General features: G+C 34.5%; 1 protein-coding gene across 4 annotated transcripts in view; it reads left to right on the forward strand.

Moving 5' to 3' along the window:
• Window positions 1–24,175, forward strand: part of TRAPPC10 (trafficking protein particle complex subunit 10) — a 100,118-nt gene that overhangs the window by 12,473 nt on the left and 63,470 nt on the right. For 3 of the 4 annotated variants that reach the window (XR_012488009.1, XM_074300661.1, XM_074300662.1), the window contains exons 2-3: window positions 17,515–17,596; window positions 21,513–21,648. Coding sequence is in view for 2 of the 4 variants with exons in the window: in XM_074300661.1 (XP_074156762.1) it covers window positions 17,515–17,596; window positions 21,513–21,648 (218 nt within the window). In the remaining 2 variants the exon portion in view is untranslated. Of the gene's footprint in view, window positions 1–17,514; window positions 17,597–21,512; window positions 21,649–24,175 lie in introns of those variants that run through there. The other variant, XM_074300663.1, reaches the window with a different exon arrangement.

Here is a 24,175-nt window from a genome sequence, read left to right on the forward strand (position 1 = left end):
TTGTGAAAATTAGCATATAATCAAAGAGGAATTCTTAAGAACAGGAATAAAAATGCTGTCAAAGAATTATAAGATAGAAAGAGAAAATAGGTAGGTCAAGTGGGTGAGATAATAAACCGCCACAATACTCTATTGATATAAGTTAGAGAAATTGAAGAAAACCTTCAGGATTTCAGGTGGACTCTTTATGGATACTTACAGGATGATATGGAAACGAGTGATACGAAATATTTTTATACTTCAAAATAAGCAAACTTGCAGATTAATTAAAATATTTTAAGTACAACAGATATTTTGCATATGTATTTTTCTTAATACCTTGCAAGAATTTCATGATTTTTCTACTAGCATCCATACCCTATAAGTTGCAAACCATCCAGATGTTCAAAAAGAAAAATTTTTAAATTGAAATTCGCTTTACATCTTGCTCTACCTTGCATCTACTGCTCTGTTTGATTTAGTCTTAAAAAAAAAAAAAAAGATGCCCCTTAGAGGATAACCTCATCTCTTTAATCTTACCATCATGCTACTGTATCATGCCCTGATTGACACTATCTCCCTCAGCCTCTTTTTCCCTCTGAATGGAGGACTAGAGGGTGGAATACAAATTCCTCCCAATGCCTTTATTTATTGAGAGCAGAAACTGGGCTCTGCGTATTCCACTTTGCATTTGCTGGTCTGCCTCCTTTGAACTCCAAGGAAGATACCCAGTTCCTGCCTCATATTGTGTGTTGTCTCCATCTTTAGATTGTAAGGTCCTTGAGGTTAGAGGCTTTCTAATGAAAAATTAATTTTATCCCTGGGACTTAGTCTAATAACTGGTACTTTATGAATATTAATTAGATTGGAAATTCACTGCCATAAAAACTGGTTATCCATAGAATCATGCTATTATTATGTACAATATATTCCTGATTCTGCTTGCTTCACTCAGCATCAATTCATGTAAATCTTTCCAGGCCTTTTTATAATCTGCTTGTTCATTTTTTATAGAACAATAATATTCCATTACCTTCATGTAATGAAGCTTGTTCAGCTATTTCCCAAGTGATGGTCATCCATTCTTTTTCCAATTTTTTGGTAATTCTATTTAAATATATATGTTTCTTTGAAAGTCTTATTTTTTTCATTTCTATTTTCTCTTTTCCTCACAAAACCAGGCTTTCCCATAAAACAAATATTGTGGTTAGGAATAGCAAATTTCTTCATTCTTTAGTCCATTCCTTCTCTCATAATAATAAGTGGGAGGCTTTGCATTTATCTCAAATCAGTCCTTGAAGACAGGTTCTAAGGAATGCTTTTGTCTCTTTTCCTCTTGGTAGAATGTGAGTTTTTCAGATTGTTTAAATGTATCTACTCGTCTAGTTTTTGGTCTCCAGTATTTCCATTTCAAAGATTCTCCCTAGCTCTGGTCTTTAATCAGGAATACTTGAAAATCCCTTTTTATAATCTCTCTAGGATTATACTTAGTTTTTCAAACTAAGTTATTCTAGTTCTAAGCTTTTTATTCTTAGCTCCAAACTTTTCTTTTGTCTTTTGAAACATATTCCAAAATATGCCTTCTTTTTGAATAGTTATAGCATGATCTTATGTAGTACAGATGCTTGAACTCTTTCTGTATGCTTGGCAGCTTTTGCTACAAATTTTCCAAATTGGTCTATCAGCAATTCAACTCCAGTTAAACTATTCTTGCATTTCTTGTATTAAATCAGGCTCTTCATAGTGTGTGGAGGACCAGAGTTCAAATCTGGCCTTAGATACTTAACACTCCTAGCTGTGTGATCCTGGGCAAGTCACTTAACTCCAATTGCCTCAACAGAATCACACACACACACACACACACACATTCTCTCTCTCTCTCTTTCTCTCTTCTCTCTCTCTCTCTCTCTCTCTCTCTCTCTCTCTCTCTCTCTCTCTCTCTAGCATTCTGTACCCTATTATATTACATTAGCATATTTAAATTGAATTTTTGTAAAGTGGAATTTTTAGTCCAAAAGAGTTTTATTTTGACATTACTAATGTTACAGCCACATGTCTTAATATAAAACCATTGAAGATAATCTTATGTAATAGAATCGTAGGATTTCTAAGTTGGAAATATCCCAGGCTCTATTTAAAGCACAGTTCCCTTTTCCAACATCCCTGAGAAGTACTTATCCAACTTCTTAAAGATTTTAAGTGAAACTTACTACCCATATGAAGGCAGCTCATTCCACTAAAAGTTAGAATTGTTGGTTAATTTTTCCTTTATATTAAACTAAAATTGCATGGCTTCTAGTTATTTCCTCCACTACCAAGTAAAATATACCAAATTCCATTTCTTTTTCTCAGACTAATTATTCACTGAGCTAAATTGGTACAGAAATTCAGGGATGGTTCAATAATAGTAAAATATTTAACATGATAAATCCATAATAAAAATATCTATATGATGATATCAATAGATGCAGGAGAAAAAAGCTTTGATAAAATACAATACTCACTTATGGTAAGAGTAACAAAAATATAGATGGCTATATTTTTCTTAGTACAGAATGCACAAGCCAGGGTTATACATAATGGTGAAACCTTAGAACTCCTTAACTTGAAATAGATCAAGGCTGCCCACTCAGAACATTATTTTGCAACATAATCCTAGGGGAAAAGGTTGGATTTAAGCCTAATTTTTTTCCTTACTCTAAGCTCAGCACTCTAGATCAATCATACTATTTTGCTTCTAAACCCACAAAATAATCTTCTATTTCTATTCAGTAATAATGGGGGGCAGTGATAAATCATTTAAAAACTGATTAAATGTCAGTTACTTGGAAATTAATGTTAAAAGATATAGAACTTAAGTAAACGATTACTTTTTTTTTAAGAACATAAAGAAAGCACTTTTCCATCATTAGGCATGTCAGCTCTGACTACTCTGTTTCTTTCAGGGTAAAGACTATAGCAAGTCACAGTCAGTATAATTGCTGTGGGGCAGCATGAGTAGTAGATAGAGAGCTCACTTCTAAGTCAGAACAGTCTGGGTTCAAACCTTGTATCTGATGCATATAACTTTTGTAAAAATGGGCTTAACTTCTCACTTCCCTAAGGCCGTATTAGAGTTATTAGTTACAGAGTATAATTGCTGATTTGCTTTAGTAGAAAGTCTTTTTTTAGGAGCAGTGTATCAAGATAGTAAACCTTTTTCTGAAATTTACTAAAATATGGTATTCTGGATTGTATTTATTTTCTTTTTCTGGAAGATCATAACTTATTGAAACCATATTTTCTAGGTCAATTGTTTTGACTATTGGTGAATCATTTATTCTTCACCTTTTGATGATTGATTGGATTTTTATGTTGTATTTAGTTTTTGTTTTTCAGAATGTCCATTGTTTTTGCCTAATGTCTTCTATCTCATTCTCAACTGTAGTCTTTTTAATTCATTAAGAGGTCTAATGTCACTCATCTTTATTTTAAGTTCCTTTATTAGGCTTTGCAATCAGTCTAGAGATTTCTGGGGCCATTATTCTGGGACATTAGTTGTCCCCTCGCTACATCTGTCTGGAACACTAATTATAATTATTGAAAAAGTAATTCTCTTTTGAATATTTCACTTCCCATTCTCATAATCCATGCCATTTCTTTAGTTAACTCTGTACTTATATTTGCATGTTCATTTTCTTTCTTTCTCTTTTTGATAGTATTTCTTTGGATGTGAGGGATTTCATTTTACTATCAACTTTAAAACCAATTAGGAGGCTAGTACAGAAATAATATTGAAAAGTGATAAGGGCTTTAACAAGGGTGGTAATTTTGTGAGTATAGCGAAAGGGACCAGTGCAAGAGATGTTGCAGATGCAGTCTTTATAAGAATTGATAGCTCTTTAGATATGTGGAATGAGGAAAGAGAAGTCAAAAATGATTCAATATTGCATACCTTGTCTAGCAATTGGAAGGAGGGTGGAGACCTCAAGAAAAATTATTTATTAACAAGAATTTATTAAATAGCATACTTTGTCAATTTTTAGGTGTACAGTAATTAAAGTAAAGCAGTCCCATATCTTCAAGGAATTCTTCCATGGGGAAATAATTTTTATTATGTAAAATGTCAACAGTGTAATTTTGGGAAGAAGTCACTAATGACAGTTTGAGAGAAATCTGGAAAGATCACCCCTCCTTTAGTAGGTGGTACCTTAATTGAAAGAAATTAAGGATTCTGTGAAGTGAGAAGGTAGATTGTTCTAGGCAAAGAAAATTAACAACCTGTGAGGGGAAAATGGAAATGGATGATGGAATACTGTGTTGAGAATAGAAAGAAGGCCAGTTTGCATAGAATGAAGTATATTTGAGAATAAAAAATAGTTGGAATCAGATAATGAATGACTGAATATTTACGTTCTCTTAAATATATTTTAGAATATACTTGTGTGTTTTGTTTTATATTTTAGCATATTTTAAGTTAGAGTCACTTAAATTTCTTGAGCAGAAGAGACATTAGGTAATTCTTGATTTATTGTTGAAACCTTTTTTAGTTTTCTGATTTCTGATGTTTTATGTGCTAGTCATTTCTTTCTTATTATTCTAAACCATTCTGGAAATTATTGTGATAGTATGGCCATCCTATACTTGTTCATTGTTATTTCCATCTCGTACTTTTTTCCTGGAAATATCTCCATTCTCTTGGGTTTTCATTTGTACTTCCTTTTTTATTTTATCCTCTGGTTCTAGAATATCAGGAAGTTTTCCTTGATAATTTCTTGAAAGATGATGGGTAGACGCTTTTTAAAAAAAATCATGGCTTTCAGTCAGTCCAGTCATTATTAGATTATCTAGATTAATTCCTATAAGGAACCCTTGTAATTTCTTTCTAACCAATTATCTAACCCCCTTAAAATTTCTGGGCTGAAAGCCGAAAGGTGCTGCTGTGGATTTCCTTATATTGAAGCCCTCCTGCTAGCTTTCCAGGGCCCAGCCTACATGGGACTTTGTTCCATTCTTACCCTAGTGTATCAGATCTCTCATGTTAACATGCTGGAAAACTGCTTCACCCTGTCCTTTTGTTAGTTCTGCTGCTCCAGAATTCATCTTGGGGTATTATTTAAGTTTGTTTGAAGGGAAATTATAGAGGAGGGGACTGAGATTTAGGTTAAAAGGACTTAGCTAAAGTGATAGAGCCAGGATCGGAGCCTCTAACTCTGAATCTAGCATTTGATATTTTATATCACCTCTCAAGATTCATGGGTAGAAAAGGTATGAAAATAGAAAAGGTTAAAGATTTGTTAGAATCAAATGGAGAATTCGAGATATGGTATAGCAGAAAATAATGCTAATTAAGCAGGTTAAGCTGATGGAGAATCTTAAAATCAATGGTCAAGATTTTTCATTTGCTTAGAGGATAGTGACTAGTCATTACAATTGTTCCCATTGTGTACACTAACTAGTTATATTGTACAGAATAGAGAGTAGTAATAATCATTCATATCCTTTCATAGTGCAATAAAGCATCTCACACATGTTGACTGTTCTCCAGCACTTTAAGGTGTGTGTAGCATTCTCGCACAGCTCAGCAAGGACAGAAGTGTGAATATTTTTCTCTCCCATTTTCAGATGAAGAAACTTAAGGCTCAAAGAGTTTGAGCAACTTGAACAGGAATTTCTCATGCCAAGTCCAGTGTTCTTTCTGTTAGATTACCTGATAAGGTACAAAGTAGCCAGTAACTTAAAAAAGAGTTTGGGGAGGAAAAAAGGAAGAGAAAATTAGATGGTGGATTAGAAGTAATAATTTACAAATTGATGGGGATGATGAAAAAAACAATACAACCGGACATGTTGGGAATTCTAAGATCAGTATAATGAAAGCATTCTTTCTCATATTTTCCCCATTCCTTAAATGGGAAAGTTTATGAGGTTCAAAGTTTAAAGAAAAGATGCTTAAGTGGTTTTCCATAGTGAAATAATACATGATAGGTTAGTGGTCTTGCTTCTTCATTTTTGTAGAGCTTTGGCATTTATAAAGTGCTTTAAAATAATTATTTTATTATCTCATTATTACTTATTTTTCACTTTATGTATATTATGTGTTACTAGTGTTCATTTCATTTTAGTGTGCAATTATAAATGTAGGATATTACATTTATAAATGTATATGTATATACATTTATAAATGTAAATGTATAGAAATGTAACATTTATAAATTTACAATTATAAATGTTACTAGTGTACAATTCATTTTAGTATGTAGTTACAGCATAGCTCTTAAATTTATGAACATAATTATGAGAACTCGATTTTTATCATAGTTGACCACACGCAAAGTATGACAAAAAATCTTTAGCAAATCAAGAATTACAGTTTAGTGAGGTTGTCAATATACATTTTCTATTTTGGTCAGATTTGCTCATTAATTAGTCTTCTTGGATAAGATAGAGCTGTCAAGTTTTGTTTTACTTATGTAAGTTATTTGATTTTTAAAGTTGGGCTTGTTTAAGTTTTATTACTATGGGGCAGCTAGATGGCTCATGGATAGAGCACTGGGCCTGGAGTCAGGAGAACCTGAGTTCAAGTCCAAGCCTCAAACATGATACTGCCTAGCTGTGTGATCCTGGGCAAGTCACTTAACCCCAACTGCCTTGCCAAAAATAATAAAAATAAAAAGTTGTATTACCATTTGACAAGTAATAATTCATATATCTATAGTATGAAAATGCTTTATATGCATTAATTCATTTGATGTATGCAAAATGCTTTGCAAATTTTAGGTTTTATTAATGGTGGTGGTGGTAGTGATGATGATGATGATGATAACTAATATTTACATAACATTTACTATGTGTTAGGCACTGTGCAAAACAGTTTATAATTTTTATCTAATTTGGTCTTCATAGCAACTCTACTAGATGGGTGCTGATATTATCCCCAGTTTACAAATTAAAGAAACTGGGACAAACAAAATTACAGAGTTACACATGTAGCAAGCAAGAAGAATACATGTCTGAGGCCAGATTTGACCACAGGTCCACTGCTGTACTGTTTGCACTCTTTGGACCATTTTATATATATAACATTTTAAAAATTATTATTATTAACATTTGTAATATTTTTTATTATAGCTTTTTATTGACAGAATATATACATGGGTAGTTTTTCAACATTGTCCTTTTCAATCATTCCGTTCCAACTTTTCCCTTCCTTCTCTCCACCCTCTCCCCTAGATGGCAGGTATATAAAGTATATCTTAAATACAATTAAATACAATAAATTAAATACAAATAATCTTAAATATGTACAATGTGTACATATTTATAAAGTTCTCTTGTTGCACAAGAAAAATCATATTCAGAAAGGTAAAAATAATCTGGGAAGAAAAACAAAAAATGCAAGCAGTCCACATTCATTTTCCAGTATTCTTTCTCTGGATGAGGCTGGTTCTGTTCATTATTGATCAATTGGAGCTAAGTTGGATAGTCTCATTCCGAAGATATCCACTTCCAGTCATAATTGATCCTCATATAGTATTGTTGAAGTGTATAATGATCTCCTGGTTCTGCTCATTTCACTTAGCATTCAGTTCATGCAAGTCTCTCCAAGCCTCTCTGTATTCATCCTGCTGGTCATTTCTTTTTCTTTTTTTTTTTTTTAAGTCACGATTTATTTTAATTTTTTATTTTATTTTATTTTTATTATAGCTTTTTATTTACAAGATATATGCATGCCTTATTTTACAGCATTGACAATTGCAAAACCTTTTGTTCCAACTTTTCCCCTCCCCCCTCCCCCAGATGCAGGTTGACCAGTACATATTAAATATGTTAAAGCATAAATTAAGTACAATATATATATATACATGTCCAAACAATTATTTTGCTGTACAAAAAAAATCAATCTTTTAAAATAGTGTATAATTGATGAGAGTTAGGTAAGGGGTATCTAGATGAAATTAGGGTTAATTGAGGTCATGGCAAGTTCGGGGTACAGGGAGTCAAATAGAGCTCTCCTGCAACCCTTTTGGATTCGGTGCAAGGATGTAGAGTTAAATGAGGCCTAGTAGCGGCGGTGCAAGAGTCCCCTATAAAGGAATTTATAGACCCGCAAATAAAAGAGGTTTATTTTGGGGTTTGGAAGTAAGGGTAAAGGTAGAAAGACGCCAGGACTCTAGGGCTGGCGCCCAGTGGACAGGAACCTTGGCCTGCAGAGAGTGGGTTCCAGGGTTCCCCTTATAATGGGAGCTTTTGGTAATCTTGAAGGTGGGTGGAGTCCCATGTTGGCTCTTGGCAGGTTTTAGGCTGGGTTAGAATTGAATAGAATTCACTGGGTTTTTAGATAAGGAGGAAGCTGTTTGTGGGGGTTGAGGAAACCTGAGCAGATCTTTAGAGTGAGGGCTGGGAAAGCCCGGATATCTCCCTTTGGGATTCATGGGGGCTTAGAATTAGAAAGGAATCTTTAACCTATATCACAATTAGCCTGTGATGGAAAAAAAAAATGCAGGCAGACAAAAATAGAGGGATTGGGAATTCTTTGTAGTGGTTCACAGTTATCTCCCAGAGTTCTTTCACTGGGTGTAGCTGGTTCAGTTCATAACTGCTCTATTGGAGCTGATTTGATTCATCTCATTGTTGAAGAGAGCCACATCCATCAGAATTGATCATCATATAGTATTGTTGTTGAAGTATATAATGATCTCCTGGTCCTCCTCATTTCACAGCATCAGTTCATGTAAGTCTCTCCAGGTCTTTCTGAAATCATCCTGTTGGTCATTTCTTACAGAATAATAATATTCCATAACATTCATATACCACAATTACCCAGCCATTCTCCAGTTAATGGGCATCCATTCAATTTCCAGTTTCTAGCCACTACAAAAAGGACTGACATAAACATTCTTGCACAAACAGGTCCCTTTCCCTTTTTTAATATCTCTTTGGGATATAAGCCTAGTTAGTAACACTGCTGGATCAAAGTTTGATAACTTTTTGAGCATAGTTCCAAATTTCTCTCCAGAATGATTAGATCCATTCACAATTCCACCAACAATGCATCAGTGTCCCAGTTTTCCCACATCCCCTCCAAAGTTCGTCATTATCTTTTCCTGTCATCTTCTATACTACTACACACTTGTAAGATTGGCTATCTCAGACTTGTCTTAATTTGCATTACTCTGATGGATAGTGATTTGGAACACCCTTTCATATGAGTAGAAATAGTTTCAATTTCATCATCTGAAAATTGTTCATATCCTTTGACCATTTATCAATTGGAGAATAGCTTGATTTCTTATAAATCAGAATCAATTCTCTATATATTTTGGATATTAGGCCTTTATTAGAACCTTTAGATGTAAAAATGTTTTTCCCAGTTTATTGCTTCTCTTCTAATCTTATCTGCATTAGTTTTGTTTGTACACAAGCTTTTTAACTTGATATAATCAAAATTTTCTATTTTGTGATCAATAATGATCTCTAGTTCTTCTTTGGTCACAAATTCCTCCTTCACAAGTCTGAGAGGTAAACTATCCTATACTCTTCTAATTTATTTATAATCTCATTCTTTATGCCTAAATCATGAACCCATTTTGATCTTATCTTGGTCACTGTGTTAAGTGTGGGTCCATGCCTAGTTTCTACCATACTAATTTCCAATTTTCCCAGCAGATTTTGTCAAAGAGTGAATTCTTATCCCAAAAGTTGGGATTTTTGGGCTTGTCAAACACTAGATTGCTATAGTTATTGACTATTTTGATCTGTGAACCTAACCTATTCCATTGATCAAATAGTCTATTTCTTAGCCAATATCAAATGGTTTTGGTGACCACTGCTTTATAATGTAGTTTTAGATCAGGTACAACTAGGCCACCTTTATTTGATTTCTTTTTTTTTTTTTTTTTTTTTTTTTTTTTTTTAAGTTCTTTTGAAATTCTTGACCATATGAATTTTGGTATTTTTTCTAAGTCAGACCATTATATTTTTTGAGGCAATCTTATTTACTATAAAAATAATTTTACAGTATGAGAGGATTTTTGTAGTCTTCTCTCTTTCATGGTGATTTAAATGATTTTTAAATATGTTCTACAGTCTTTCTTCGTAAGCAGATTTGAAAAGCAGGATTACTTACGGATTGAATACAAATCATTGACGTGACTTTCTTCAATTTATATAACTAAAGTTAGCATTATTTAAAAGGGTTTTGATAATCCTAATAATGGCCAAAGAATTCATTCCCCCTTATTTCCTTTCTTATATACTCTCTCCCAACAGAAAACAGAAACGAGTGTTCATTTTGTTGGTTAAAATAAATGGAATATAAATTGATCTTTGTTAAAAAATAAAACAAAAAATTCCAGGATATGTCAGTTCTAGGCAGTTTGTTACCTTTTTGCTTGTATTTTACTCAACATGTAAAGGGGCCTCTGAACTTGGCTTCTTATGTGTCACTTTTTTTCTATAAACACTAGACCCATATTATTCAGGAGGCCCTGAATAAGTCAAGAATAAAGTCAAGGATACCCACCACTGATGAGGTCTATACCTCAATAAAATTAGGATTAATTGAGGGTTAGTGGCAGGTTCGGGATACAGGGAGTCAAACAGAGCTCCCCTGCAACCAACCCCCTTGGTTTCGGCGCAAGGATACTAAGTTAAATGAGGTCTAGGGGCAGCGAGAGTCCCCTGTAAATGAATTTACAGGCCGGAAAACCTAGATTGATAAAAAGAAGTTTATTGTAGGGTTTGGAAGTATGTGGTACAGAAATGGTGAGGGTTCACCATTTAATAAAAAGAGCTGGAGAGAGCTCTAAAAAAAAAATCAAAGTTTATTTTACATTCTTGAGAGAAGGGCGTCCCACCCTTCTACCAGACAATCCAAGAGAGGAAGAGCCTCCTGTGGGCAGGACAGCACCTTTAATCCCTAAGGCAAAACACCCCCTCCCACCACTGACTCTCATCCTCATTGGCTGAGAATCTTACATTCTAAATGCAAGATCTACCCATGAAATTGAACTGGACCAATAACTACATAGTTGCCCATATTTGGCTGAAATAAGGAGGAGATGATATCATGAGAGGGGAACGCAATTATGCCCTTGACTCCCTGTTCAGAGTCCTTCAGGCCTACTCAAACACTGAAGTAGATGAAGCCTTACTACTTCCTTCTGGTTGCTGTTGGCCTTGGGCCACTGGCTCCACTCTTGCCCTTTTAACTACATCCATCTAACAGACCCTTCAGCTTTCTCTTCCAACCTGATCATTCCAGATAATGAGTTTTGAATAATTCTGGTTATTAATCTGATCAAACAAGGGATGCAGATAGGGAGTGATATAACACCACTAAGGGCTATAAGGCCAAACCAAAGGAGCTGCTTCCACCAGCTTTCCCCAAACCAGGACCACCAAGAAGTATTGAACAGTGAGGTCCAAGTCTGTACAGGAAAGACGAGCAAGTTTCCTAATGTTCTTAGTGATCTCTCTTACTAGATTTCCATGTCATTTGGCCTTGGTACAATATAACAAATCCCTGTCCAATTAAGAGGTAGGTGAGTATAGACAGTTAAACCACAGATCCAATAATGACCCTTTAGAGCAGGTTGTTCCCTTGAAAATATGTAAAAGGGTCTCTCATCCCTAGGGGGCCTCCCCCCCACAAAGATGACATAATGACATTTCCATAAACCTTGCTCCTTCCTCCAACTACAATTGGCAACTGGCCACTGATCTATTAGGTTAAAGGTACTCCAAAATGTGGGATACAGAGTCCCATGTTTCCCAGGTATCCTTGGGGTGACATTGTACCAACCCCATTGATAACTGCACCCAATGTATATGTTCCCTTTGGGATCGGTTACTAAGGACCCAGGCTGGGCTTAAGGGGACAGGTACCCATGGCCATTGGTTTAATTATTGGGATCCACCACAGATCCAACAATTTGATAAATTAAAAGTTCTCCCTATATTCTGCATGAGCAGGAGGAACTCTGGAAAGTAAAGGTCTGGTTTCTATGGCTATCATGAGGAAGTAGGTAAACCCAAAGCTCAGGGAAAGTCCCATAAGGTTCAACTATTATAACACTGTGAAGTTAAGGTGAAATTCCCAAGTGAAAATATATCAGCTTCCAAACAGGCAAAGAGACCCAAAAGAAAAGAAAAGTCACATAGTTACAATGCACTGGATTCATAATCAGTGTTCCCATTCACTGGAGGTCCCCTCCTCTTATATAATTTGAGGTCTCCCCTGTCTTCAACTGTCCACTCTGATAAAGGTGGCGCCACAGGGCCTTTTGTTCTGGTGTGGTGTGTCCAGACTCGTTCCTGGGTGCGAATCGCAGTGTCTGAGGTCAGTGCCACCTGGTAGGGTCCGTCCCAGCTTCTGTCCTTCCAGGAACGGATCAACACCCAATCTCCAACCTGAATTCTATGAACAGGGAAACCTAGAGGAGTCTGAGCTATTAATCCTTTTTGTTGAAGTTCTTGCAAATGTTTTAATCAATGACTTAACATTATCTCTTAACAAATAAATCCTTTATCTCTAAAATAGGCTCCCAGTCTCCCTCATGATAAGCTTGGAAAGGATGACCGTACAATAGTTCATAAAGTGAAAGCCCACTATCTCTACATGGCTTGGTTCAGATTCTAACCAGAATGAGATGAAGGCATTTAGTCCCATGTAGTTGGGTCTCTAAAAATAATTTAGCCAGCTACCGTTTTATTTCTTGGTTCATCCTTTCTACTTTCCCAGAAGAGGGAGGATGCCAAGGGATATGGAGATCCCAAGTGATTTCCAAGGCCCCAATCAGATTCTGCAATACCTTAGCAAAAATGTGTACCCTGATCCGAGTCTATCCTCTCCACCATTCCATATCTGGGAATAATTTGTTCTAATAAGACCTTACTTACTGTCGAGGCAGTTGCTCGGCATGAGGGGAAATGCCTCCAGATCCATGAGGTCAGATGGTCCACTATGACCAGCAAGTATTTGAGGAGACCCTGGTGACAGCTCAGTAAAGTCCACCTGGATGCTTTGGAATGGTCTGATTCCTGGAGGTCATCCCCCTTTTGGGAGCTGGCGTTGAGCAGCCTTGTCAGTCCTTCCACAAACGAGACAGCCATCCACCAGGTGTCGGGCCATAGTATATGGGCCAGGGGAAACATACCTTGTCAGCACAGCATCACACAGGTTTTGGACATCCAATGTGTCCTACTGAAGTTGCTGAAGGACTTGCCTCATACTTGCTTTGGTCAGTACCTCTCTGCCATCAGGCAAGAGCCATTGTCCTTCTGAGTTCTTAACTGCTCCGAGAGTTGAGGCCTTCTCTTTTCCTTCTGAGTAAAACTGGGAGAGGGTAGACTAGGGGGAAGTACAGGTATCAAGGCCATTATATGAGAAATATCCTGGTCTCCAGCTCCCTTGGCCTCCTCATCTGCTAATCTATTTCCCCTTACCTCAAAAGAACTTCCTATCTCATGTCCCTTTACATGTATTACTGCTACATTCCAGAATGTTTTCCAGTACCTCTTTTCTCCCAAATCCTTCCAAATCCATGCATCACACCCCAGGCATATCTCAAATCAGTGTGTGTGTGTGTGTGTGTGTGTGTGTATATATATATATATATATATATATATTCCCATCCTGGTCCCGCAATAATTTCAACCCTTGATTTAAAGCGTACAATTCACAAGTTTGAGCCGACCAATGGGCAGGTAGAATGCCCTTGGTAACAGTGGAAGTTCTAGCAAACCCATTTCTCTTTATCCCATTTACCATCCTAGAAGAACCATACATAAATTCTAAGCAAATATTTATCATAACCTTTTGTTGGTAACAATAAGGAATTTGTCCCAATGAGTTTATATCCAAGTAGATCTTTCATAAGTGAACATTATTCATACAAATCAGTTTGTTTTTAAAAACACCCAAGGCAAATACAATCATATACAGAATTTCTAATTCCACACAAGAGAATTCAAGAAGTCTTGATAAGAGATTCCCATTAACTAGTAATGGGAGAGACATTCTGCTATTCTGAAACATAAGATCTTATCAAGTATTCTGATAAAGAGGCTGGGAAACTGAGGCAGGACTGAGTCAGGATAATTAGGGAAACTGAGTCAGGACACTAATTCAAAGTTAAAACTTAAGCCAGCCAATCATAGTCTAGCAAATTTTCAGCGAGAGTCCCCTGTAAATGAATTTACAGGCCGAAAACCTAGATGGGTAAAAAGATGTTTGTTGCAAGGTTAAGGTCTGGTTAGAAATGCCTTGAGATTCAAGAGAAGGCCTTTTGTCTCTGCAGCCTTCTCCAAACCCAGCATCTACTAAAATCAGGTGTGTCTAGATAGTGGACAGGTAAAAAGCTTTTTCAACTTTTTTGCAGCCTCTCCCTTATCTGTAGAGATTTGATTTGATTGGTGGGTGTTTGGTAGACTACACTAAGTAAAAACAATGACACTAACCTCTACCCAACAGCCTGCTTATTGGACTCATCTTAAATTCTTGTCCCTGTTTCCAAGGCTATAAAATACTATGTTTTGATATTTCCTCATAAGTTTAATAGATGTTCAGTTTTTCTCATTAATTAGTGAATTTACTTTGAGACCCCACTGTTATTAATTTTCTTCTAAGCTTTTATTCACCTGTATATGTCCAGATTCTTCTTATAAATTTAAATAAACTATCCTAATGTTATATGTTATAGTAATTCAGTTTTTTAATAATGTAACAAGCAATACAAGACAAATCTAAATATTTAAATAATGTGTTGAGGTGAATAAGATCATAACCAAGATCACTGACTTCCAATTGAGAGTCCTTCTTAACCTTGCAAACCTTAACCTTGGAAACGCTTCTACTAGCTTGTTAAATAAAAGACCCTTTTCAGGAATTTTTTTTTTTTTTTTTTTTTTTTGCAAAACAACAGTTAACTGTCAAGGGAAAAAGAAAATCTGTTAGGTAGGTATCAGTCATTTATTGAGTACTATTTGTTGGGTAATTGTGCTGAGTACTGGGGATTCAGATATCTGTGTGACTGTGATGGTGATATTTCACCAGAGAGTCAGAAGTGAATTATAGAAGGCGGATTAATCACAGTCACTTTAGTCCTGTCCCCAAATTGTAGGCCCCCAGATAAGAACTCACCTTGGAAGAACCAGGCTGGCATGGCATATATTACAGGATTGGGAATGCGTCTGAGTTAGGAAGAAGTCTGGAAAGTCAGAAGCACATGGGTGGAGAGGGTAACTTTAGTCCTCCTTTTGGTATTCACTACTTCCTTTCAGGAAAGAAGTTCTTTAGAGCTTTAACCTACTTCATTCATAGTTTCTTTCAGGAAAAATGGTTTTATTAGGATATGTCTGTGATTCAGCAGTCTCTTCAACTGTGAAAATTAACATTCTTTCCAGAATGATAGTTAAATACTAATTCTCTAGACTTAATTCCTTGGGATTACATTCCCTCTAAAAATTGTGTGAATAGTATGAAATTATAAAGAACTATTGCTCCAGGAGATGTGAGAAGAAAATCTCTCCATTTTTTCTTTTTGCTAAGATTAGGGGCCTATAGGTATGGATCATTGCAATTGATAGATTTTTGAAAATATATTAAATTTTAAAAAAATTATTTAGTTAATTTTTTTTTGGTCTTCATAGGGTTGTTTGCTTTGGTTTGGCTTTAAATTCTTTGTCGTAGGGATAGCTTTTAAGTATCCATAAACTTTCTGGGAAAGGACTGTGGTGGAAACAGGTATAACAGGTTTATTTTTAAATTAATTTCATTGCTGTCTTTTATTTTTACATTGTCATACATTTTCCATTGTCTCCTCTTTAAACGAAGGGTTTAATACATTGCTGTTTGGTTTACAGGCATACCTTTGTACTAGTCTCAATTTATACTTGGCAAGATCATTTTCAGTTCAGATACTCTAAATATAAATCCAAATGTTAAATATCTGGGTTTAAATTGAAGTAGCATATGTGAAACTGTTATCCTGCAATCTGATATAAATATGATTCCAAAACTAAAGATAAATTAGTATTTCAAATACCTTCTGGTGCTTTAGAAAGTGTGCAGAACTTGGAAACAGAGGAATAGAGTTTAAATTGTGCCCCTACCCTCTAAGCCCTCTGTGACCCTGGGAAAAATCACTTTCCTCTCTAAGCGTCAGATTCCCTGTCTATAAAATGAAGGGGTTTGATTAGATGACTTAACAAATTTCTTTTTAGAAATAAAACTGCAATCCATTTTGATCAAGTTATTTTTGGATTATAACGGAGCTAAAAAAGACAATAATGGTGATTTAGCCCAATAAGTTCTACATTCTATAGACATAGAAACTGAAACCTGAGAAGGGAACTTGCCCAATATCAAATGTAGTAAGTAGAAGAACCAAAATTTGAACTAAGATTCTTTCATTTTAAGTTCAGAATTCCCTCCCCCCCATCTGCCATATTGAATTTAAAAGAACTATCTTTTTTTTTTTTTTTTTTTTCTTTTTCTTTTTGGGGTTGTGCTTTTCTTTTTTTTTTTTATTTAATTAATTTTTACAAAAATTTTATGCATGGGTAATTTTCCAGCATTAACAATTGCAAAACCTTTTGTTTCAACTTTTCCCCTCCTTCCCCCCACCCCTTCCCCTAGATCCCAGGTTGACAATACATGTTAAATATGTTAAAGTATAAATTAAAAGTATGAAAATCATATTGAAATGTTGATAGTAGAGGCAGAGCTAGGATTTGAACCTAGATCTTTTGACTCCAAATCTAGTTATCTTTCCACTATATGTAGTTTGTTATGAATTAGCCAGTTTAAAAATTTCAAGCCAGTCATATTGAGACTAATTCTTTTTGTTTAGGCACATCTTATGACTTTTATCAAATCCCTTTTCTTCTCTTTTCACTTATAGTTAAGAAACAAAAAGCTGAGAAAAAGACAGAAACTATTTCCTTAGTAACTAACTTTACTAAATTACCTATTTTTTAAAGAAATACTTATTTGTAGTTTTTTTGTTTTTTTTTTTTTTTTTTTTTTAATCTAAGGATTGTAGTTCTATGCCCAGATTTGGGCAGCTAGTTTTTTAAAAACTATATTATCCATGGACATTTTAAAAAACACATTTTAAAGAAGTTTTATTAACTTACTTAAACTAGTAATATTCTTTTCCATCTAATGATGACAATTTTACATTTTCACAGTGACTTTAACACCTCTTATAGTCTTAAGGTTAAAAATACCACCTTGAAGTTGTTATTATACATTTCATCTTGATGACCTACCACCCCTATTAGAATACTAGCCTAGAAGGCTATATTTTCTTAGAAAAAATCATAGAATATAAAATCTGTTTAAGGGTCAACTGCTTCTCAAGTAAGATTTAAATGTAGATGATTTTAAGGCATTATGATAACTAATCCTATGAAAACCTCAGGTATATTTTTCTGATGCAAGTTTTATTGAATCTTACAATGCATTTTTAAAAATTAGTTCAATAACCTAGAGCCTGTATTTTCTATAATCTTGGCATTCCATAACTGGGTTTATTTCTGTTACCTTTGTAGGTGCTGGAGATCAAAATTTATTTGCTTCTGTCTATCCTACACTATCTCAACAGCTTCCAAGAGAACCTATGGAATGGAGAAGGTACTTTTTTTATTTTCTTATTTTTTTTTTTTTAGTATTTAGTGTAATGGGAAAGGAAAGTTGGGTTTTCAAAATCTGTTTTGATGAGCCAGAAAACACAAAGGATTAAGCATTTAATTGCCTCTTTGTTTTAAAAATGTCTTAAGTTGATGGGTCAATACAGAAAGTAAACTGGATACCTTGAGGATAATGAAAAAACAAATAGAGACTGAAGGGTACACTTCAAATTCTTTTTTTTTTTTTTTTCCCTGAGGCAGTTGGGGTTAAGTGACTTGCCCAGAGTCACACAATTAGGAAGTATTAAGTATCTGAGGTCACATTTGAACTCAGGTCCTCCTGACTTCGGGGCTGGTACTCTATCCACTGCACCACCTAGCTGCCCCCACTTTAAATTCTTAATGATCAGTACTAATATTCAGAAAATCAGCCAGTAAACAAGCATTTATTAAGCATTTACTGTGTCAAAAAAAATAAAGGACAGTTCCTGTCCTTTGGGAGATTCCCTTTTAAGTGTTTCCTTCTCCCATTAAAATGCAATCTCAATGTTAAGATTGGGGGAAGGTACTTATGCAGAGATGAGATACCTGTGGCCTAAAAGTCATAAGCAGAGCTGTATGTAAAGGATGGCTAGCTTGGTCCCTCCTTCCCCACTCTCCTGAAATTGGGAAAAAGGAACCTTAAAGAAATCCTTCTCCAGTGAGAAGGCCTCAGGGAACAAGGAGGATTTAAGATGAGTCAATCCTGGTAGTTTAGAGAGTCTGGAGCAGGACCAGAGCTATTTCTACATTAAATATCTACTTTTTGCTGATCCCTGCTGAAAGTTAAAGACTTGTACTATGGTTTACATTATTTTGTTCTTATAGTTTTTTAAAATGTCATTTTTATTGATCTTTGTTTTTACATGAATGGAAAAGCTTTTGTAAAGGACTTACTATTGGTTAGGCCCTTTCTGAGTTGTAGGGGTACAAATATAAAAAAGCAAGTTAGCACTTGTCCTCAAGAATTAACATTCTAATAGGGTAGAGGGTCACAGAACTAGTAATTGGAACATTAGTGAATTGACATGCCTTTCCAGAGGCAATATTAGTGTAATCTTGATTCTATTTCCAAAGCAAGTTGATGGAGCCAGGGGGGTAGGATAGACAAATTTCAGGAGTGAAAGGGCATAATCACATCTGAGCATGTCTAGATGTAGTAAAGTCACCAACAAAGACCGAAAGGCAGGATTATTATAATAATCTGGTTGATCTCCCTGTCTACTTCAAATCTCTTCATTCCATTATCCACTCAACTAGTCTATGTCACTTTCTTCCTTAATATATTCTAGTGGCTCCCTACTTCCTCCATGATTTATATATAAAACTCTGTAGCTTTTAAAGCCTTTACAACCTGATCCCTTCCTGTCTTTCCTCATATTTTCTCTTGACTATTCCCTAGGCCTGAAATGTAACTGACCTACTTGGTTTTCTTTAAATCCCAATTAAAATCCTGTCTTATTGGAAGTCTTCCCCAGCCCCTCTTAATTCTGATGCCTTCCTACTTATTCTTTATATAGCTTGCTTTGTCTAAATTTGTTTGCATGTTACCTCCTCCTTGTGGATTGTAAGTTCCTTGAGGACAGGAACTGCTTCTTTTTGTATCTCTAGTACTTAGCATAGTACTTGGCACATAGCTGGTACTTAATAAATATTGATTGATAGTGATGTTCTCCATACTCATTTCTAACTTGGCTCCTTCCTTCAAATCTTAATTCAAATCCTATCATTTGTAAGATAGTTTTTCTGATTACCCTTCCAATGCTAGTGACTTATCTCTGAGATAAGTGGTCCTCAAACTTTTTAATTAGGGGACTGTTGGAGGGCCAGACTATAGTAAAAACAAAAGTTCACACTCTTTCTCCGCTCCTCAGCCCATTTGCCAAAACCCCGCTGGCCATATAAACGACCTCAGTGGGCTGCATCTGGTCCATGGGCCGTAGTTTGAGAAACCCTGTCTGACAAGCAGGTATTCTTTTTGTCTTTTTTGGTATTCTCACTTAGCATTTAGCACAGTGCCTGGCACAGAGAAGGTCCCTAATACTTGCTGTCTAACTGATTCTAAATTTTGAAAACAAATCATTTTTTTACTTTTGAACTATATAATGCAGTTTTGAGGAATGTTATAAAGGGGCAAGTTGTTCTTTGATGTTAGTGAAATCAGTTTCATTTTATTGTGTAGCCATGTAATGAAAAGATTCTTTGGATTGGTCATAAGATTTGAGTCCTAAGCCAGTATTCCACTCTTAATTCCATTAACTTAATTAAGTTACACAAGTAACTTACCCTTTGGGAGCTTTAGTTTCTTCATTTGTAAAATCATCTTGATATTAATAGGGTTTCCTTCACAAATTTATGGTGAGTTAAGCCTTGAATAAGAGACAAGTGATTATGCTACCTTTGCACGGTCAGGATACCTCGGCCTTTAAAGTTACTACTAATCGGGCAGGCTGTGCCTCTAATATTGATACATGCTGGAGGTGATGGTTTTGGTAAACAGGCGGGGTTTTTGTTTGCCAAGTTCCTTTTAATCTTTTTAATCTTTCAGTCAGTGTAGTTGACAGCCCTATACATGTTTTTTTATCCTATATGCTCATTTGCATTGATATATGTATTTTGTTGATTCTCAAAGATTTCAATAAAATGAGAAGAATATGTAAATCAGCAGTTACATTGTTCATGAGATTACAAATTTAGACCTGGAAGCAACATTAAATATTTAATACAAACTATTTGAGCCTCAGAAAAATTATGATTTGACCAAGGGCACATAGGTGATAAGTTGCAAAAATAAGATTTGAACCCTGGTCCTCTAACTCTAAATCCATTTTTCTCTCTTCTGTAGCAAAATCTTCCTTTTTTTTTTTTTTTTTAAGTAATAGTTGTACCTCTTGCTTTTTTTTTTTCATTTTAAAAATTCTTCCCCTCCTTGCTAGATCTTATAATTAATATTTTATTTGACACTTTCAAGATTTTTATATTATCTTGAAATATATTCTCAATTTGAACTTATCTGTCAACTTGTCTTCTTGAGTGTGTTTTCTATTTTCTTGCATAGTCCATTGAGAATGGAATTATTAAGAGTCCAAGTCTGGTCATTCCTCTGTTACTTATGGTAACAATAGATCATTAGAGCAATATTGACAGATGTTTCATATGTTATTTTCCTGCTGGTTCCATTTATGAATGGTCTTAGGATGATGTAACTCAGTTGGGCCTCATTCTATCCTTTCTATAAATTTGTCTTTGTTTGTACTACTTTACCCTATTCTGTGAAGGTTATTGTTTATGATTTTCTCTGTAGTGTACAATCCTTTAGGTAACAAGTGTTGCCTTTGACTTGATCAAATTACATCATGTGTTTCTGGCTCAGGTTAACTACACCCTGTGGGCCTCCCCATTGGAGAGATTGCTTTTTGTCCATTAAAATCAGTATCTTTGCCTTTTTTTCACATTTCCCATTTTTTACCAGTATTGGTTCATTTGAAAAGGTCGATTTGAAACTATTGTAGTTGGTCTCATCTCTTTTTCTTTTTTTCTATTTAGTTCATTGACAATGAGTTGATAGCCAATTATTTCCTTTCCAGACAGTTTTTGAGATGATAAATTTTACCACGTGCATCACTTTCTGGTTCTCTTTTAGGCAATAGTAATCTATATGAATGTGTAGTAAGGGTTTAAGATTATAAACATATGTAATATTTTACTTCAGTGAAGTGTTTGATTTGAGCATACTCTTAGTTTTAGATTATAATGTACAGAATTTTAGAACTGCTTCAGCTTTTTAGAAACCACAGTTATTCCTTTTTTATTCTTCTTTGCATTCTCTTTAATTATAATTTATATACTAACTTATTTTCATTTTTACAACTTGTTTATAGGTCCTATGGTCGTGCTCCAAAGATGATTCATTTAGAATCTAACTTCGTTCAATTCAAAGAGGAGTTGTTGCCGAAAGAAGGAAACAAAGCCCTTCTTACTTTCCCCTTCCTTCATATTTATTGGACAGAATGCTGTGTAAGTATTCATCAAAAAAGATAAACAGGAAATGGATTTTTTAAACTTAGGCATTGAAGGAATCAGTTACTCTAGCTTTGGTTTGGTCCCTTACAACATTTTGAATTTTTTTCACATTTACATTCATATTTTCTTTTATTGTTATTGCTTCCTTCATTCTTAAAAGAACTGTGTTTATAAGGTAATTTTACATTGTACATTCATGACTTGTTTTATAGAAAACATTCAGTTTCGTAGATTTTGCTACTTGAGTAAAAAGATAATTATGTACAGTGAAAACTTCGTGTGCCTTTACCTAATAAAATTACTATTCCCATTCCTATACATATAATATTTACCTGACTTAAAATGATTTATTAAATTGCTACTAACCGATATTATTTGATCATTTGAAAGCACAATATAAAACTCATTTTTCCCTGTGCTTGACTCTGATAATACCAAAAAAAAAAAAAAAAAAAAAAAAAAAAGATTGCAAAGACAATCCCTACAATATGTTATACAATAGGTCAACATTGTATTTTCCTTGAAAATCAAGACGCGTTTTGCATCTTACTAAGGTAACAAGGGGTGCTATGGCAAGCTTTCTGAATATAATAATTTACAATCTCCTTTATTCTAATTATTATTATCAACTCAGGGAAGGCTGTTGATGCTATTCATAAGTTAAAAATGAGAGTGAACTTCATAGAAAGACCAAATAAATTGCAAAATATATGCATTTGATTTTTTTTGGATATTTACTTAATAATCTTGTCAGCTTTGAAGAATTTTGATCATTTGTTTTTATGCTTTCCCATTTTTTTGAAGCATGTATTAGTTCCTAATTTTGTCTAATATTTTAATTGTTAAAATCTTTTAAATCAAATCTTTTATATTAGTGTCAACCTGCTATTTTCTTTTGCCAATCAAAAGGGCAGTTTTGTTATAAACTCTTAAAATATGTAGTCAGTATGTCTTCTCACTGTGCTTTTATTCTTTTAAAAAACAAATTGGAGTAGCTAGCTGGTGCAGTGGATAGAGCACTGGTTTTGAAGTCAGGAGGATCTGAGTTCAAATCCAACCTTAGACACTTAACAATAGCTGTGTGACCCTGGGCAAGTCACTTAATCCCAATTCCCCCCCACACACTGCTATTTCCAAAGAAAGAGTTACTTTTGATTTTCCTTAATGTGACAATTTAATGAAGCAAGAAGCAACTTAAAAGTTCTAAATATATTGATAAATTATCTTGAGTACAAAATGTGTTCATTCTTAGGTCAGTTATTTATGCTTTCAAAATTCATATGAGATAAATATCATTTGGAAGTCATTGAAGGAATAATGAAATTACAGTAGTTAGTAAATAGTGAAGATGTTAACAAATGAGCAACATTTACTTAACACTTTTACAGTTTACACAGAGTTCCTTTTTACTTTTTAAAAAAATGAATTACTATTTTTATGGTTGTGTATCTTTTTACCTATATATTAGCAAAGGGATCATAGTGTAGTGGATAAAAGACTTACCTGGAATGGAAGACCTGGCTACAAATCCAGTCTCTTATGTAAATGAACAGTGTGACCCTGAGCACATCATTTCTAAGTGTTGCATAAAGGAACACTGAGAAACGGGCTGATTTACATTGGTAGAGGGAATTTCCTCACTTGAAGTACATTCTCTATCAATGAAATAACAACTCTGAATCCTGTTTCCCTTTCAAAAAAGGTAGAGAAATTGAAGCCATTTATTTAAAAAAAAAAAAAAAAAAAAAAAAAAAAAAGGCAACGAAATTGGACCATGACAATTCATGCTGTCTCAGTAGAAAGGATAACATAGACTAGGGATCCTTAAATGTATGGGTAGAAACTCCAGAAAGTTAGCAAATGTTTGGGTCTAATCTTTGAATTATTTCTTCCCCATTCTTATTTCTGTCTCTTATGGATTTCTGGTTTTTTAAAAGAATACTTTTGGCTTTAAGAACATTGAATAGGGACAGGAATTCTTAATCTTACGCTTGGTTTTCTTCCCTTGTTGGTCTAAGATTAAATGACAAGCTGACTTGCCTTTATCACATGTAAAATGCATCTGAATTAATCTCTTCAAAGGACTACCATGGGATTAAGGCAGAGTTAGGAGAACTGCCAAGAAACAGTTCTGTGGCCACAAATAGAAGCTATCTTGTCATTGTCAGAACATCAGTATATTTTGAAAAATTTTGATTTTGAGGGAAAAGTAGTGATTTGACTTTAATGGTAATATTTGCAGTGTGTATTTTTATTGAAAGTGTTGCTGGTGGACAAGAGAGCAAGTGGAGGAATCTGGAATCTGCGACACACATTTGCTTTTTGACTTGTAGACAGGTAGAGTTTCTCTAGGTAATATTTTTTTTTTTTTTTGATTGTGTCCCTTATCCGTAAAACATTTTTCAGTATTTGCCCTCACTGTGTATTTGTACATTTTATACATGTACTACTATACCTATTATGTACTATCCATATACTACTATACTACACTATTATATAAAATTACATTTTAAAAAATAAA

This window comes from Sminthopsis crassicaudata, chromosome 3 (genome assembly GCF_048593235.1).
Source record: "Sminthopsis crassicaudata isolate SCR6 chromosome 3, ASM4859323v1, whole genome shotgun sequence".
Classification (NCBI taxonomy): Eukaryota; Metazoa; Chordata; class Mammalia; order Dasyuromorphia; family Dasyuridae; genus Sminthopsis; species Sminthopsis crassicaudata.